The following is a 16,532-nucleotide window of genomic DNA, read 5'->3' as shown; positions in this document are numbered from 1 at the left end:
ATCCGTAAAATAATCCTATTACATAGGATCCTATTATATAGGATTTTGTATAGGAATTTATATTATGCCAAGTCAACTATATCACTGTCTTGTATGGTACTTTGTGACCTATTATGGCTCTTTTGCCTCTTTAGCAGAGATTTTTCACAGTGTAAACACATAATACTGCTTATCTTTTATTTGGAGATGATAGATGAAGTTAGATTTTTGGCACATCTACTTCTCAACTATAACTCCTTCCCTATCAGTCTGCGGAGAGGGGCAGCATACAAATCTAATTAATAATAATAATAATAATAATAATAATAATAATAATAATAATCAGTGCCAATACAGTGGTACCTCATGATACGAACCCCTTGTAATACGAACACTTGGAGATACGAACCCGTGGTTCAGAAAATTTTTGCCTCTTCTTACGAACTTTTTTCACCTTACAAACCCACCGCAGATCGCAAAATGGCGCTCTGCTGGGCGCCGCCGCCCGGCTGTCACCTTTTAAAACAGTCGGGGGGCTTCTCGGTGTTCTCCCGAACCCAAACCCGAACTTTTCGGGTTCGGGTTCGGGAGGCCGCCGAGAAGCACCGCTGCCCGCCTGTCACCTTCTTAAACAGCAGGGGGGCTTCTCGGTGTTCTCCCGAACCTGAACCCGGAAGTTCGGGTTCAGGTTCCGGAGGCCGCCGAGAAATGCCTGGCTGTTTCAGAAGGTTACAGCTGGGCGCTGCCGCTCAGCGGAGCGCCGTTTTTGCGATCGGCAGCAGTGTTTTCGGTCAATCTGGAGGCTGGAAAGGAGGTGGGGAATCCCAATAGGGAATTCCATGGGCGGAGCTTTGACGTCACGAAGACGTCCTTCCTGGAGGCCACATTTCGGCCAGCCAGGAAGGACGTCTCCATGATGTCAAAGCTCCGCCCATGGAATTCCCTATTGGGATTCCTCACCTCCGTTTGAGCCTCCTGACCGGCCGACAGCTCCGCGGCTCTTTTGCAAAGCTGACAGCCGGGTGGTGGGGCTTCTCGGTGTCCTCCCGAACGCTGAACCCGAACTTTTGCAGAACTTCCGGGTTCGGCATTTGGGAGAACGCCGAGAAGCCCCCCGGCTGTTTCAAAAGGCAGGGCTTCTCGGCGGCCTCCCGAATGCCGAACCCAGAAGTTCGGCAAAAGTTCAGGTTTGGTGTTTGGGTTTGGGAGGACGCCGAGAAGCCCCCCCGGCTGTTTCAAAAGGCGACAGCCAGGCGGCGGGGCTTCTCGGCGGCCACCCGAACCCAAACTTTTGCCGAACTTCTGGGTTCGGTGTTCAGGCAGCGGGTTTGTAAGGTGGAAAAAGTTCGTAAGAAGAGGCAAAAAATTTCCGAACCCCGGGTTCGTATTTTGGAAAGTTCGTATGACAAGGGGTTCGTATCACGAGGTACTACTGTAGCATAAAGTTGGAGACAAGTAATTCTTTAAATGTGCATAATGAAATGCAAATATTATTTATGCCCTGTGAGTCTCAAATCCTTTTCAATAGTGTAGCAGCTCATTTTAAGCTTCATTTTTGTAGAACTCTACTGAATTAAATGTACCTTTCTTCTCTATCTCCCCCACCCCCCTCAGGTCATCACAGTTCCGCAACAGTTGTCCTCAGGTGTTTCAGAAAGTGAGTTTTCTGAGATGTCTCCTTCCTTGGAGCTTAGAACAGATGAAAGCTGTCCCAGAGGAACAGAAATTGCTGTCTTGCCCAGTGCCATGGGTGAAACAGAGGCATGTTGCTCCACCTCTGAGCAACAGGAAGAGACCTCTGCTACTGCAAGCAGTGTGCAGTCGTGCTCAGAGCCATGGTCTAAAGGTGATGTGATCCAGAAGCAGCCTAGCTCTGACAGTGAACTTTCTGCACCCATGGGTGGTGGCAGCCTCGAAGGCTGGGAGTCAAACCAGCAGTCTCAAGAGGAAAGGGGCGGTACTCACCCAAAGAGGCGTAGTTCTCTTTTTTACTCTGCATCTTCTCCAATGAGTAGTGATGATGAATCTGAAATTGAAGATGAGGACCTGAAATTGGAGCTACAGCGTCTGAGAGAGAAGTAAGGGCACTAAGATTGAGTCTTAAACTATAAAGATTTGCATTGTATCTCATCCCAGTGAACTATCCTACTAGGTTGTGAAAAGAATGGGATAGGGGACAATTATTATTTTTTCTTTATTAAGCTATTACTTGTGGTATCTGTTTTGGGGATAGACTTTGTCAGACAAAACTTCATTTTGTTTGTCTAAAACTATTCTTTCTGTTCTCTATTGTCATTTATTATTAATTACCTGTTAGCATGGAGCTGTCTGCCTTTAATGGTCAATTGTAAGTTATATGTCAATTACTCAACTGAATTTACATACGTTTGCTCATAAATGAATCAGTACGTTTAAAAAGAAAAACACTGTTTTAAAATGGTACCTGTGCAACAAGGCAAGTATGTCTTTAGAAGTATAATTTCCTTCTGTCTCAAAGAAACAACAGTTACTTTTCTATGAGGGAGCAGGTCATCCATAGAGTATTTCTTACAACTAATTTTAATCAAACTGGAAAGGTCTCATCCCATGCTGTCATATGCCATGAAACAGGTCTCCCTTGCATCTTGAGGAAACCCAAGCAGGCTGAGAGTAAAGAGGCCGTTGGCCTGAGCTACATCATTTCAAGCTCCCTGCTTTCCAGTGGGAGGTGACTATTGAAGTGAAAGAGTAATTGAGAACATGCCAAGATTTTCTTCTTTTCCTGTTTCCATGAAGGCACATCCAGGAAGTAGTCAGCCTGCAAGCTCAACAGAACAGGGAGTTGCAGGAGCTATATGATCGTCTTCGCTCCATCAAAGATAGCAGGTCAGAATCCTCTGACCTCTCCCTGCAACTGTCATCCCCACGGCGGCCTAAATCTTTCAAAAGCAAGCTGCGCAGCCGGCCACAATCTCACTCTCATGTCGACAATGGCATTGTTGCTGCTGGTAAGAAAATGCAAGTGGGAACCATACACAAAGCTTAGGGGCCTTTTTGAGGATTGGCCAGGGGTTTCCTAATTCAGAACAAAAAAGTTGAATTCACTAGTCTGTGGATGAATCCCTAGGATTTCATATTGTTTGACAAGGTTATGTCTGCCAACTCAAAACTCTTTAAGACTTTCCTGTTTGCCACCTGGCTTTCTTCCCTTTTCCGCCAGTGAGGTTAGACTGTTTTCAACCTAATTTTTCTAAACAGATTTAGGCATATTGATCCTGAATGCAATCCATGCCGTCATTATCATCCCCACGCCCAGCCTACCGCATATGCTATTTTAGTTGCTTCTGATTGTTTGTTTCTGCCTTCTCTGCCACCCAGAATGCTGTTGTGCAACCACTGCTGCCTCTGTGATTGACTATCAGTTGAGCATTCAAGCCCATTTGCTGCATCAAAGCTGTTCACAAGCAGAAACTAACCAAGGTATTTGCAAATGCGCAAGGGCAATTCAGATGCTGCACTTGCTTTCTTATTGTCATTTCTCTCATCCTCCTCACATAGAAATATAGAATGGAGTGGAGTGAGTGTAGAGTAGAGTAGAGTAGAGTAGAATAGAATAGAATAGAATAGAATAGAATAGAATAGAATTCTTTATTGGCCAAGTGTGATTGGGCACACAAGGAATTGTCTTTGGTGCATATGCTCTCAGTATACATAAAAGAAAACATATATATGTCACAATATTTGCATATTTTAGTAGATACATTGTTCTGCTTCTTCTAGTTTGTAAGTTATTTAAAGTTCCCATTGTGAATGAGGCAGCCTAAGTCATAATGATTAAACAAGAATGGATACATGGATAGGGGAAATCTGCATATAGGTCATCATGCCATATTATGTAGCTGAAATTGATGGGCAAAGTGGCTGATTTTTGCTTTTATCATATTCTCCTTCTTTGGGAGATTTGAAGAATGTTTTAAGGTTGGAAGGTTTTAAGTTTGGAAGTTTTGAGAAGATTAAATGCTCTCATTCCCTCCCTTAAAACCACCCAGTCTTTCACATATCTTTACATATGCCAGGGATGTAAAACTGGCAAAAGGAAAAAATGTGATACATCGCATGATGGCAATGTGACACGGCGAGTTTGACACTCATGACATACAAGGTTTAAAATTTGTGATGTATTAGATTCATCTTTCTCAATCTGGTACCTTCCAGATTTGCTGGGTTTGTAACTTCCCAAATAAAATTTAAAAATGGGCAAATGTTCAGCCCCACCTCTTTGAATTATAGCATGATACAGGGAGATCTTTTAGATAGATAGAAGATAGATAGAATTCTTCATGGACCAAGTGTGATTGGACACACAAGGAAATTGTCTTGGTGCATAGGCTTTCAGTGTACATAAAAGAAAAGATACATTTGTCAAGAATCATATGGTACAACACTTAATGATTGTCATAAGGGTCAAATAAGCAATGAGGAAACAATATTAATAAAAATCTTAAGGATACAAGTAACAATTTACAGTCATACAGTCCTTACTGGGATGAAATGGATGATAGGAATGATGAGAAAAAACTAGTAGTAATAGTAATGCAGACTTAGTGAATAGTTTGACAGTGTTGAGGGAATTATATTTTCCCGACCACAGATAGGGCTAGAAGAGGTTTGCAAGACTCGGAAGTTGCTTGTCACCCAGGTTCAATGTTTTGGTATAACTATTTGAAGAATACCCTCTAAATACCCTTGCTCCTCTTTAGAACAACTCTGCATCGTGAGTAGCACTGCCTCTTGTCAGCAGACAACCGCTAGTAAAAAAGGAATGTTCACAGATGATTTGCATAAACTGGTGGATGATTGGACTAAAGAAAAGGTGGGAAACTCCCTCATCAAGCCAAGCCTCAATCAAATCAAACAGAACAAGCACAGGCTGGATACTGACAGCTGGAGCAAAGTATATGAGGTAAGAGGTCTTTACCATATACCAGGGATGTCAAACTGGCAAAAGGAAAAAATGTGATATGCCACATGATGGCAATGTGACACGGTGAGTTTGACACTTGTGACATACAAAGTTTAAAATTTGTAATGTATTAGATTCATCTTTCTCAATCTGGTACCTTCCAGATTTGCTGGGTTTGTAACTTCCCAAATTCTCAACCGCTACCGTCAAAGGGAAATCCTGAAATCACAATTATCCATCCCTAATTCAAAGGAGCCTGTTGATGGCCTACAGTGTAATTTGATCTTTATCTAATAGTAGATTAACTTCATTTATAACTAGAATTAGGAACTGACAAGTAAAATCTACCACAGAACAATAAATGTTTTAGAGTAGCCAAAACAGTTTGTGAACTTTTGTGGCATGATCTGAAACAAGTTGTTCAGCTTTCAAATATAGTGGTACCTCTACTTAAGAACTATATTTGTTCCATGACCAGGTTCTTCAGTAGAAAAGTTTGTAGGTAGAAGCAATTTTTCCCATAGGAATCAATGTAGAAGCAAATAATGGGTGCAAGCACCCAGAGAAAGGAAAACGCTCCGTTCGCTCTGGGCTGCCCAGAGCAAAGGGAGCGTTTATTTTCTTTGGGCGCTGGCAGAGGTTTATTCTCTCTCCAAGTGCCCAGAGAAAGGAAATGCTTTGTTTGCTCTGGACTGCCAAAGCCTCCTTAAATGCCACCGAAAGGCTCCTTTGGCAGCCCAGGAAAGCCCGAGATGTCCAGGATTAAAGGGGGAATGGCAGGAAACTGGTTGGGCCTTTGTGCCACTCTGAAATTTCCTAGGAAATTTTTCCAGGCTTGGGTTCTTAAGTAGAAAATGGTTCTTAAGAAGAGGCAAAAAAATCTTGAACACTAAGTTTTTATCTAGAAAAGATCTTAAGTAGAGGCGTTAGGTACCACTGTACCTTCAATTAAATGTGCAAAATTGATCAAGATACACAGAAAACATTTGTTTGAAATCAATAATATACAAAGTACCACCAGTTAGTAAATGGAAAACACACATTTTCCCAGGGAAAATGTTGCTTCAAGGTAAAACTTTTAACACTCTTTTTGTATGTGGTCTATTTAACTAGAATAGAATAGAATGCAATACAATACAATAGAATAGAATAGAAATCTTTATGGCCAAGTGTGATTGGACACACAAGGAATTTGTCTTTGGTTCTCTCAGTGTACATAAAAGAAAAAGATACATTTGTCAACCAAAATCTATTAATAGGTAGATGAATCTTGGGTCACATTATTATAAGATTATGTTTAATTCTAACGGGTTCAAAAAAAATTTCCCTGATCATTCTAAGGTAAGCCAAAATCATTGTCCTGATGCGGTATTTTTAGATTGTTCACATATCCCTCTGATTAAACTATTTTCACCATCTGTATTTCCTGAAGTTTTCTCATAAATGGCAGACAATCCATTCTAAGCATTAAGACTAGCTTGCTATTTTTCACCAGTTTACACTGGAGTCTTCAAAGATATTTGATAAGTTCAAACCTATATATCCCCTAGATTGCTAGGCTATATATTCTTCACAATTTCACACCTGATATACTTTGGTGGCAGGGAGACATAAAGGACTTTCAATTTTAAAAAAAACCCTAGTAGATCTTGTGTGGGGAAATGCTGGAATAGCTCTGATTCTGTCATTTGCTGGATAAATCATAACCAGTAAGAGATTATTATGTTTTTTTCTGAGTATATGGTTTCTGTTTAAAGGTCTAGGTGCTCTATATGAATGGTATTGGAAAGGAATGGTGTTGCACACAGCCTTATGTTATGGATAGCTCTGAAAATGGTGAGCTGGGAGTAGGTACTTAGAAAGGAAATAGTGTTTCTATGATATTAAAAGTTGAAAGTGAAAATCTCCACTACGTAGTAATGTTCATTCAAATGTATGCACCTTCCACTGCATCTTTGGCTCTCTTCCATGCTCTCCTGTTACTGTACTATTTAAAACCACAAAGATGCTCCACAGACAGCTGTTGAGTATGTTTTCTTGCATTTAAAATAGTTTCTGTTTTCCCTTGTGTTTAAGACAACGACATCTACTGTGGGCTACACCTCCACATGGATTTCCTCACTTTCCCAGATCCGCGGGACTGTACCAGCTGCTTTGCCCCAAGGACTTCCCCTGTCACCCTTTTCTGGCACACTATCGCCATATGGAATACCACATTTGTGCCAGTATAACACCATCGCAGGAACAACTTACCCAGTGCAATGGATGGGCATTTCTGGGACAACTCAACAATCTGTCGTGGTCCCTGCCCAGACAGTGGGACCCTTTCAACCAGGGATCAGCATGCCAGCATTTCCAGCATCACCCGTGCAAAACCCAACTCCCATCCCCCCAAGTCCCAAGTGAAGATGGATAGCAAAACAATGCTAGATATGGGGACTGTGCCTATCTCTCATGACTCCATTTCTCTGCCTTGCATTCTGCTGCCTGGATTTGGGGGGTGCATTTCCCAGTGCAGTGATATGGGAATGGTAGGAGATTGCCTTTGCATTCTCCTCTTTGAATACTTGATTTCATTTTCTTTAGGGGATTTTTTTAAGTACTTGAGAGAGCTTTGGCCTGTACATCTCTTTGTTCCTGAGATGGACAACACGCCATGTGCTGCTTATTAATAAGCCTTCCTTGTCATTCCTGCCCCATATCTCTTGTTTGCTTTTGTGGCAACTGTTTTTTGAAGTTGGTAGTAACTCTTCTTGGATTATACACTTACTAGCATTTGAATTAATGTACGGAATGGAAGGGATCAGCAGAGAAGAGTGACATTTATATTCACATTATTGTTATTTTTTTTCATTTAGTTTCATCGGCAGCTCAAACTACAGGCTAACTATAGGGTAAAAAAAAATGATTGTAGTTTGTTTAGTTTAATTCTATCGTAAATTTTTCCTTCTTCTGTCCCGGAGATAGGCCTTTTGGAAGTGAAGCACTGCTGAAAGAAGAGGCATACAGTTGCTGCCTTCTCTGATTTGGGAAAGCTGTCCTGGACAATTCAGAACTATTTGTAGAATGCAGCTAGATGTCCTAACACCCACTGTATTCTGTAGATACCTTGGAATGTTGGCCTGGTTTATTGTACTTGTGTTGGGAATCTTGAGGGGTTTTTTTTAAAGCTTATTTTGCAGCTGATACAAATCTTATATTATGGAATGGGTGGGGGGAGGAGGTAGCATTGGAAAGGGTGGGAACTAGGGCTGGGAGACTATTGTGAGCCTTTTTTAAAACTTGTCCCATCTTGGTCATTTTTCACATCATTTGTGGTCCATATTCAACATTTATTTGGTTGTTGGAAAAAGATTATAAATTGAAACAGGGTCTAGTGCACATAGTTTTTGCATTTAATGGATTGCCTTACAGCAGATTAGTGAAATACAGTCTCCTAGTTTAGATGCCTAGTGTTGTTTCTCAAAGCATTAAAGGTTTTAGTATCTACTGAATTAGATTGTCAAGGTGAAAGTCTATCTTTACATTTACAAATTATATTCTACCTGAATATATGGCAGTAAGGGTATGGTGCTGGAATTCCATTTGGCAGGCTTTCTGTTTTTTAATTATAACTAATGCTGCTAGTTTGATGTCCTGTTTAAAAAAAGTCTAAAATTTACCAATTCTAAATCCTTAAAAAATATTAAAAAATGCTAAATAAAGAGGCATCATCCCTTGGAGGTATATATCTCATATAGCCACTAATTTTATCAACTGCATTTCAGCTGCCATGTGAAGATTACTGCTATGATTTCACCTTGATAGAGAATTAGTTTAGTTTAATGGTACATGTTTAACTTCATTGGCTGTGAACTATGAGGGAGGTCATAATTCACTGGAGCTAACATTTCTTGTTTTCTCTAATACATAATCAGTTTATACCTTTCTTGTTGGAAATAGTATTCTTATGTGCACTCAGAAGTTGCTTCCTTTGTTGCAAGTCTTTCAAGCACTTGCTGAAATAACATCAAGCTTACTTTCCTCCTTCATTAAAATCTGGAATGAAAATTGCCACCCTATACTTTAAGTTCAGACTTAAATTATTGTGTTTTGGATTTTTTAAGATAGCTGTCATTTTTCCAGCTGTCTAATATTTTTAGCAAGCCATGGAAGGAGGCTTACGATAATTTCATTAAAGCTTTAATTAGTTGAATTTTATCTAAAAGACCACATTTAAATCTGAAATTAATGTACCATTGGTTTAATAGTACTGTGGCCAGGAATATCTGAGTTGCTGGAGATTATTTTATTTAAATCAGTTTCAGACACCATTTACTTGTTTTTTGTTTTGTTTTATAAAACAGCATCGGTAGTCTTAGTGATATATTATATTTCTCCCCTCTGCATTCTGGGCAAAGATTCTGCTTCCATTTAATGCAGCCTCTTTGTTCTGCCTGCAAAGATTTGCAGTGCCTTGTTGTAATGGATAATCTTAGTATCTTTTCAGATTTTTCCTGGAAAGTTGAAAAAAAATAGCTAGAGCCTTTTGATGCTTGAAAAGTACATTGCTGATTTGCAGCAGTAAAATCATATATACTTTAAAGAAAGTTTCAGTTTGAAGAACTTAGGTAAGAACAGTGTTATTTTTTTTTTAAAGACATACATATGATTTGTGGGGAAATCAGTAGTGCATTTCCATGAGCAGAAACAGTTTCCACTCACAGAGCACTGGATAAATTATTATGCCTCTTCCTACAGCCCCATCCGTGCCTTTATAATCTGCTCCATAAGGAAGAGGGGGGGGGCACAAAGTGAGCAGACAGATGATCACATCATATTTGCTTTCAATGTTTTTCTCTGCTTTAAAGTCTTTAAAATAAACTCTTTGTCAGCAATTCACTTGTTAGGAAAGCATAAAATTCTAGTTTCTGTAACTTAATGTTCATAAAAATGCAAGCTGCTAGGAAGTACCTGTGATGGTCTTAAAAGTTGATTTATCTATATTAAGGATCCCTGGCCCATTCAACTCTCTCAGGCACACAAATATATGAATTGTGTTTCTGATATGGAAATGTGGTGTAACACTGGCGCATTTGTGCAAGCCTGATTATTGAGTAAACTGTAGAGTGTACTTCAGTGTTGGAGGGAAACCAGTATAACTATAGCAGTATCAGGGTTACATTGCTGTTGATTTTCTGTAGAGAACAGGGTCAGTTTGAAGTGCTGTGTATTCATTGAATTTCTACCTTCCCTATTTCATAAAATAGCCTCTCCTTGCGGCTTATCTCTTGATGGGATTTTGAAACCAGGGTATTCCTATTTGCAAAAAGCAATTTTGAAGAAAAAAATTGTATACCTCTTGCCTTGTCCATGCTGTTTCTAATTCAATCCCCAATTTTCATGTTAAACTGGCATGACCCATAATCTGATGTAGTTTGTCTCGGTTGAGAATTACAAAATACAGTACAGTATATTGCTTCTTTATTTAGAAAAATGTAGACATCGCGAGCACAGACATAAGGCTTTGTTTTATTGTGTAAAAAAAAAAAACCCTTCATTTATAACAAAACAGAATACCCCTAAAAATACCTCTTTAGGTCAAATTAAGCTACACAAAAACATTAAAATTCTGCTTATACTATAGTATGGAGCCTGGGACTTCTTAAGATCAGGAAGGCGTACAACTGAACAACAGTAGGCAAGGGAAAAGCAACCTTAATACATGCGGATTAACTGTCAGATTTACATAACCCCTTTCCTTCTTGGGTGGAATTCAGAAATAACTTGGTATTGAAATTAAACAGCAATTTGGCATAACACCCATTTTGCAAACAGTGAGAATAGACCTGATTCCTATTTTCTGTATGTGGGCAGCAAAGGTTGAGTGAAGGTAATGCCTCTTAAGTAAAACTTAGATACAAATTTCTTCTTTTTCCTTTTGCTTTAATTATAACTCCCTCAAAGAATCCACTGTTTTACAGTTGACGGGGAAAAAGGCTCTCTTTGAAGCCTTGAGGAGTTGGGAAATCCTTATGTGGCTTATCTTTCTACTGAAAAGAGAATTAAAGTGATATTCATGAAGTAACTTGTTTGACAGTTTGACACCAGATCTATTCAAACCAGTACCACTTGTACCTGGGATTTCAGTTTAAGCTGGAATTAGATGCTAAGTGGTTGCCGCTGATAAGATCCATATTTTCCCCTGCTTATTATTTTTTTGAAAAGCCTCATCAATATAGAACACATGATCTAACATAATTATGTGCTGAGTTTCTTCATTTCAAATGGAAAAGCATAATGAGATTTTGTCATGCTAGGGAGGTGGGGGGTGTAGAAGAGATGTGAAGTAGCATCCTTTTATAAAGTTTACTTCCTGTCTTCAGTGGCCAGAGTTCAGAGAATGTGACATGGCCAATGTATTAACTGTGGTGTGGATAGTAAATTACTCTGCCCCCAAAAGTTTCAAAATGCTTTGATTTCATAGATTTTTTAAACACTACAAAAATACGTAAACTCAGGCAATATTATTGTTACTATATCTTTAGGTTTGGGGAAAAGATGAGAAACAGATTCTTTCTAGTTGGATTGCCCCCTTTTTTGAAGCTATGTAAAGGCACCAGCAATGGAGGAAACATACATACTTACTTACTATGTTTATGCATTTTTGAGTTTCTGCATTTAATATGAAACATTTACTGTCCAGTTTTTCTTCTCTTAGCTGTTGCTTTTTCATTGTTTTCTCTTTGAAGCATGCACCCTCTTTAAAATAAATCAAACTGTGAATTTGGTGTTGGGGATATTTTGGAAGGCACTTTTCTGCTGTGAAGCTCGAGGCTGAGCTTGTAATTTTGTGAATTTTTAGTAGTGTTCAAACTGAATTGTTTTCTTTGTTGAAATTTCATGTTTCTTACCTACCTCATTTGTTAGTGCTGTTTAAGTCTAGGCTGTGGCATAAACAATGTGTTATACTGTTTCTGTCTGTTTAAATTGGATACAGTGTTTTGACACATGCTTTTTCCTTTCACCCCCCCCCCCCTTTTTTGTTTGTAACTTGGCACAAGAGCTCATTCTATTTACTGTTTTTAAGGAGAATGTTTAATGTTCACAAAGATTTCATAAGTATATCCATCAACCTGAGTATAACATAATGACAGATGAATAAAAAGAACAGCTCCATGCATTTTTTTCCTAGTTATATTCCAACTGGTTACAGCAACTTAGCAAGGAGTGTGACCAACTGCCTCATCCGTCTTCCATTACCCAAGGCACCACCACCTAAGTGGGAAAAACAAGATTTTCTTTAGAAAAGAATTTCTCATGGCAATTGCTTGGAAGGATTGTAGACAAATTTGTTAGCTTAACCCAAGTTGATGGATCAATGGGAAAGAGACAGTACAAGGTTGTAGGTTTAGTCTAAAAAGTTCCACTACTAATTCATTTTATCCTTCCTTTCTGCTAAGCGTATTGTATTTTCTGTTTACATTCATCCTAGATTCAAGTAAGATTTAATGCTAAAAACATATGTTGCTGTTCTACCCTTGATACATGCTGTTACAATTTGTGTTGACATTAATACTCGCATAAGGAGCATGTGTGTAAGAGGGAGAATACCAAACATGGATTTCATGTCTTTGCAAAGTGTAAAGGATCAGATGTGTTTGACTGGCAAAGAGATTTTACACAGTGAATTTAGGAGACAAAACATGAAACCACATTCAGGCAATACTGTAAACTCATATGTTCCTTTTTAATTTTCAGATTCAAAAACATTACTCGTAATATTCTATTCATGTTTCCAGACTACATTTTCAAGATAAACCAGTTGATTTAAGTAGTAGTTTTCAGTTTATTAGTCCAGTTGAACATTTCACTTTCAAAACTGATACAACTAAAGGGTAAAAAGACAAACTTGCTTTAGGAGATCAAACAAATTTTTATTATTTTCCTTAAAAAAAAGAATTGTGCTAATTTTGAACAGCATAATTAACTCTCAGAACCAAATACCATATTGCATTTGTACACTTGTTCCCAATATATACATGTTATTATTCTACTACGGTACTAGTTTCCTTAGAATTAAACTGCAATGAACAAGTGTCTCAGCATACATGTTTTAACCAACTACTTTGTGCACATAAAAAATGTCTCCTTGAAGTTAATGGAACTGAGCCAATTTAAATTAGTAGTGGTTATGGCATTTAGCATGCTGAAAGAATGCGATCACTTAATAGTTTTGTTCCTTCCATTACAATAATTATATGACACATTACCTAAAGTGTTCATGTCATTATTTCCTTGATCGATAGAGTAATAAAGTATTGTTTGGGAAGCCAATTCTCACAGGAATACAGATATAACAAGTACCATATATTTTACAACATGGCAGACAGTTTTTCTATAGTTAAATGATCAACATACCAAATACTGAGCAGCCCTCAGTGATAGCCCCTGGGTGGAAGTCTGAATGTGTTTTAGACCTCCAGCAGATCCCTTGAGGCTATCTGTCCAGCATTTGATTAAGCTATTTTCTCTCTCTCTCATTTCGATTAACAAAAGATGGTAAGTGCAGGAAAACAGCAAGTGGGAAGAAAAATAGTATCTTTGAGAGTTGTAGAAATGTACATCCAGGTACTGTTATAAAGTTACGTATATGAAAAGGGATAGTAGAGCAAACAGCTACGAATCTTACTGTCTCTTGCGCCTAGTTGCTGAAGAGTTAATTTACTTCCAGGTATCAGCTTTTGTTCCACCTTTTAAAGCATCCAAAGCAGGATGATGTTTGTGGCTCATTGTTATGGTTAATTTAGGCCACACAGTATCACTTACTGGTTGGTTTGGTGGTCACATTGGAGGTGCTGTGCTTCTAAAAATTCTAATACAACACAGGACTTCTCTATTTTTTTAAAAAAAGTAACATATTTGAAGAGAGGCCTGTTTGTCACACACACACACACACACACACACACACACACACACACCTTATTCTTAGCTAGAAATAACTGAGGAGCATGTGGGTCTAATGTATGACAATATGATTAGGTATATCCTGTGAATAAATGTCTCCACATTGGCAATGTTTCACTTTCAGAAATAGGAACTTTCTTACCTCTCTGTGAATTATACCTTAATGTAACATCATAGGACTTATTTTCAACCCATCAACTTGGCATTAAAGCTGAGATGTTTCTGATTGAACATAGAATGTGGGTGACCTGTTCATTATAACATGGATGAAGCATCCCATTCAGTGTTTTTTTTTTAAAAACATAGCCCTAAATCTTTATGGCAGAAAATGAATGTCTTTTATCAGCAGTTATTTCATGTGTTTTTTAATTATTTTTGCAAGCTGTGAGTTGACTTCATTTGTACACAACCATTAACAAATATTTTTTTAAATTGTTACAAAGGAAAATAAAGGCTGTGTTGGGAAAAAAATTGCCTAGTCTTTATTGCTAAAATAGGAAAGATTGTTGTTAAGGTGCTGCAAAGCCTTCATTGCTTTTGTAAACTCGATTTTTAAATGGCTATTATTCTAGAATTTATTTACACAACAGTAAAAAAATGCATACTTGCTCCACTCATCACGCTAATCAGTTATGGTTTGCAGTGTGTTTGTGCTACATGCTAAGTCAAAAAAAAAATATGGAGACTCCAGTAACACAGGCTAGATCAGTGATGGCAATCCTTTTTCCCCTCAGGTGCCGAAAATGCACATACACAGCGCAAGTGCCTACACCCATAAGTCAATGCCTGGGAAGGGCGAAAATTGCCTCTCCTGCCCCCCCAGGCTAGAAACAGCCAATTTCCCAACTTCTGGTGGGCACGGTAGGCCCATTTTTTTCACCCTACCTACCAGAAGCTTCCCCATTCCCTCAAGGCCCTCCAGAAGCAAAATATACCTTCCCAGAGGTTCTGTGTGAGCCAAAAATCAGCTGGCCAGTGTGCACATGTGCGCTGCAGCTGAGCTAGGGTAACAGCTCATGTGCCAGCAGATATGACTCTGCATGCCACCTGTGGCACCCATGCCATAGGTTTTCCATCACTGGGCTAGATTCTTGGTGAAGTTAAGGAATCCAGGAGAAAACCAGATAGGAAGTTTTGAATTTACTTCTGATTGGGTGACTTGGGCAAGTTACTCACTCGCAGCCCAACCCACCTTACAGGGTGGTTGTTATGGGGAAGAGGATTGTATTCACCAGGAGTTATTCATTAAAAAATAAACGTGGGATAAAAATCTAATAAATTGAAAGTTGATGTAAAAACTGGAGGAACATGACAACACAGACCGAAGCAGGCATATTTAAAGTAAAATTGAAGTTCGAAAGAATGAGAACAATCTACAATAATCGGCGGGTCTTGGCAATTCTGCCCTGATTTTGAATAAAAAATTCTCATACTGGTGAAGCTTTGGACTCTTGGGCAGCCTTCATAATTAAAAGGTCATGAAAGGTTATGAAAACAGAGTGAAAGAGCTGTATAAGCCTTGAAACATCCGCATTTAGCCAGAGAGCATCCTGCTGCTTCTGATCTCAGCTGTTTTTATTTCGAATAACGCCAGCGCCGCCCCCTGTTTCATTCGCTGGAACAGTTTAAAACGAAATGAGATTCATTCCCAAGGTCGTCTGGTACGGAGGAGCCGGGTGGGGGGCAGGGGAGAACATATACAGCCGAGACGTGGCTGGTTGTGCCGCCGGATCAAATGGCCTTCTGCGACATGGGGGTCGCGACGACTGTCTTGGCTCAGGGGCGCTGCTGGTTATCGGCGGCGGGGGTGTGTGTGCTTGCTCCGCGCGACCAGGTGGCGCCAGCTTCGTTTCCCGCGTTGCCAAAATGTGGCAAACGGCGCGAAGCTGAGGGAAAAAAGCCAGGCCGCTCCGCCGCCTTCTCCTCCTGGGAAGCGGAGGGGTTATTTACATCCGAGTAAATTAGGGTGCGAAAGAGAATAGGTAGGCCCGGCGAGTTTTTAAGAAAAAGAGGAGGGGCTGAAAACCATGTCACTCTTCCTTTCAACATGGCGCCTGGGACCCGTCTGAAACCCGGGGGGGACGACACAGACTACATCTCCCGGCATGCCAAGCACGCTAATATGGCGGAGGCGCAGTTCTATTCAATCTTGCCGTTCTTTTTCCCTTCTTAGGTGTCTGTCTCTCTCATCCCGAGTTGCAGGACTACGCCGTGCTCCCTAGGAGCGGTAGAGGGCACCTACGTGGCAGAGGCCAAAAAAAAAAATGAGGACGGATTTACGTGAATGCGCAGGGATTGCTGGAAGTTGTAGTATTTTCAACGCCATGTTTGCAATCATATTTTTTTTAACTTCTGCACCTACCATGTGGCCCTATAACGTCACGAAAGACGGGTTCTTTAAAAAAACATGGCGGACGTCTGAAGTCCTCGGGAGTTGTAGTTTTGATCTACTTTTTCCACCGCTTATGTCGATATGAACGGAGGGGCTCTTTTCTTTAATGGGACTACAAGCCCCATAAACCTATGCGACGCCAGGCTACCGCGAAGAAAACTTTGTAACATGGCGGGTCTTGCGTTCTTTCGGGATTTGTAGTCCCGCTCTGCACTGACTAATAGGACAGCGGATAAAAAGCAAAACTACAACTCCCGGTGAGCTGCCGTCTAC

The 16,532-nt window shown here is 39.8% G+C and overlaps 1 protein-coding gene across 5 annotated transcripts in view; it reads left to right on the top strand.

Annotated features, from left to right (window-relative positions):
- WNK3 (WNK lysine deficient protein kinase 3) overlaps positions 1-14,338 on the top strand; it is a 119,133-nt gene extending 104,795 nt beyond the window's left edge. For all 5 annotated transcript variants that reach the window (XM_070741284.1, XM_070741285.1, XM_070741287.1 and 2 more), the window contains 5 exons: positions 1,594-2,057; positions 2,755-2,966; positions 3,337-3,438; positions 4,719-4,921; positions 6,998-14,338. In XM_070741284.1, coding sequence (XP_070597385.1) covers positions 1,594-2,057; positions 2,755-2,966; positions 3,337-3,438; positions 4,719-4,921; positions 6,998-7,327 — 1,311 coding nt within the window. In that variant the 3' untranslated portion in view covers positions 7,328-14,338. The remainder of the gene's footprint in view (positions 1-1,593; positions 2,058-2,754; positions 2,967-3,336; positions 3,439-4,718; positions 4,922-6,997) is intronic.
- Positions 14,339-16,532: the final 2,194 nt, after the last annotated feature.

This window comes from Erythrolamprus reginae, chromosome 2, assembly GCF_031021105.1.
Source record: "Erythrolamprus reginae isolate rEryReg1 chromosome 2, rEryReg1.hap1, whole genome shotgun sequence".
In the NCBI taxonomy this organism is placed as follows: Eukaryota; Metazoa; Chordata; class Lepidosauria; order Squamata; family Dipsadidae; genus Erythrolamprus; species Erythrolamprus reginae.
This window is presented reverse-complemented; position numbering and strand designations above follow the sequence as displayed.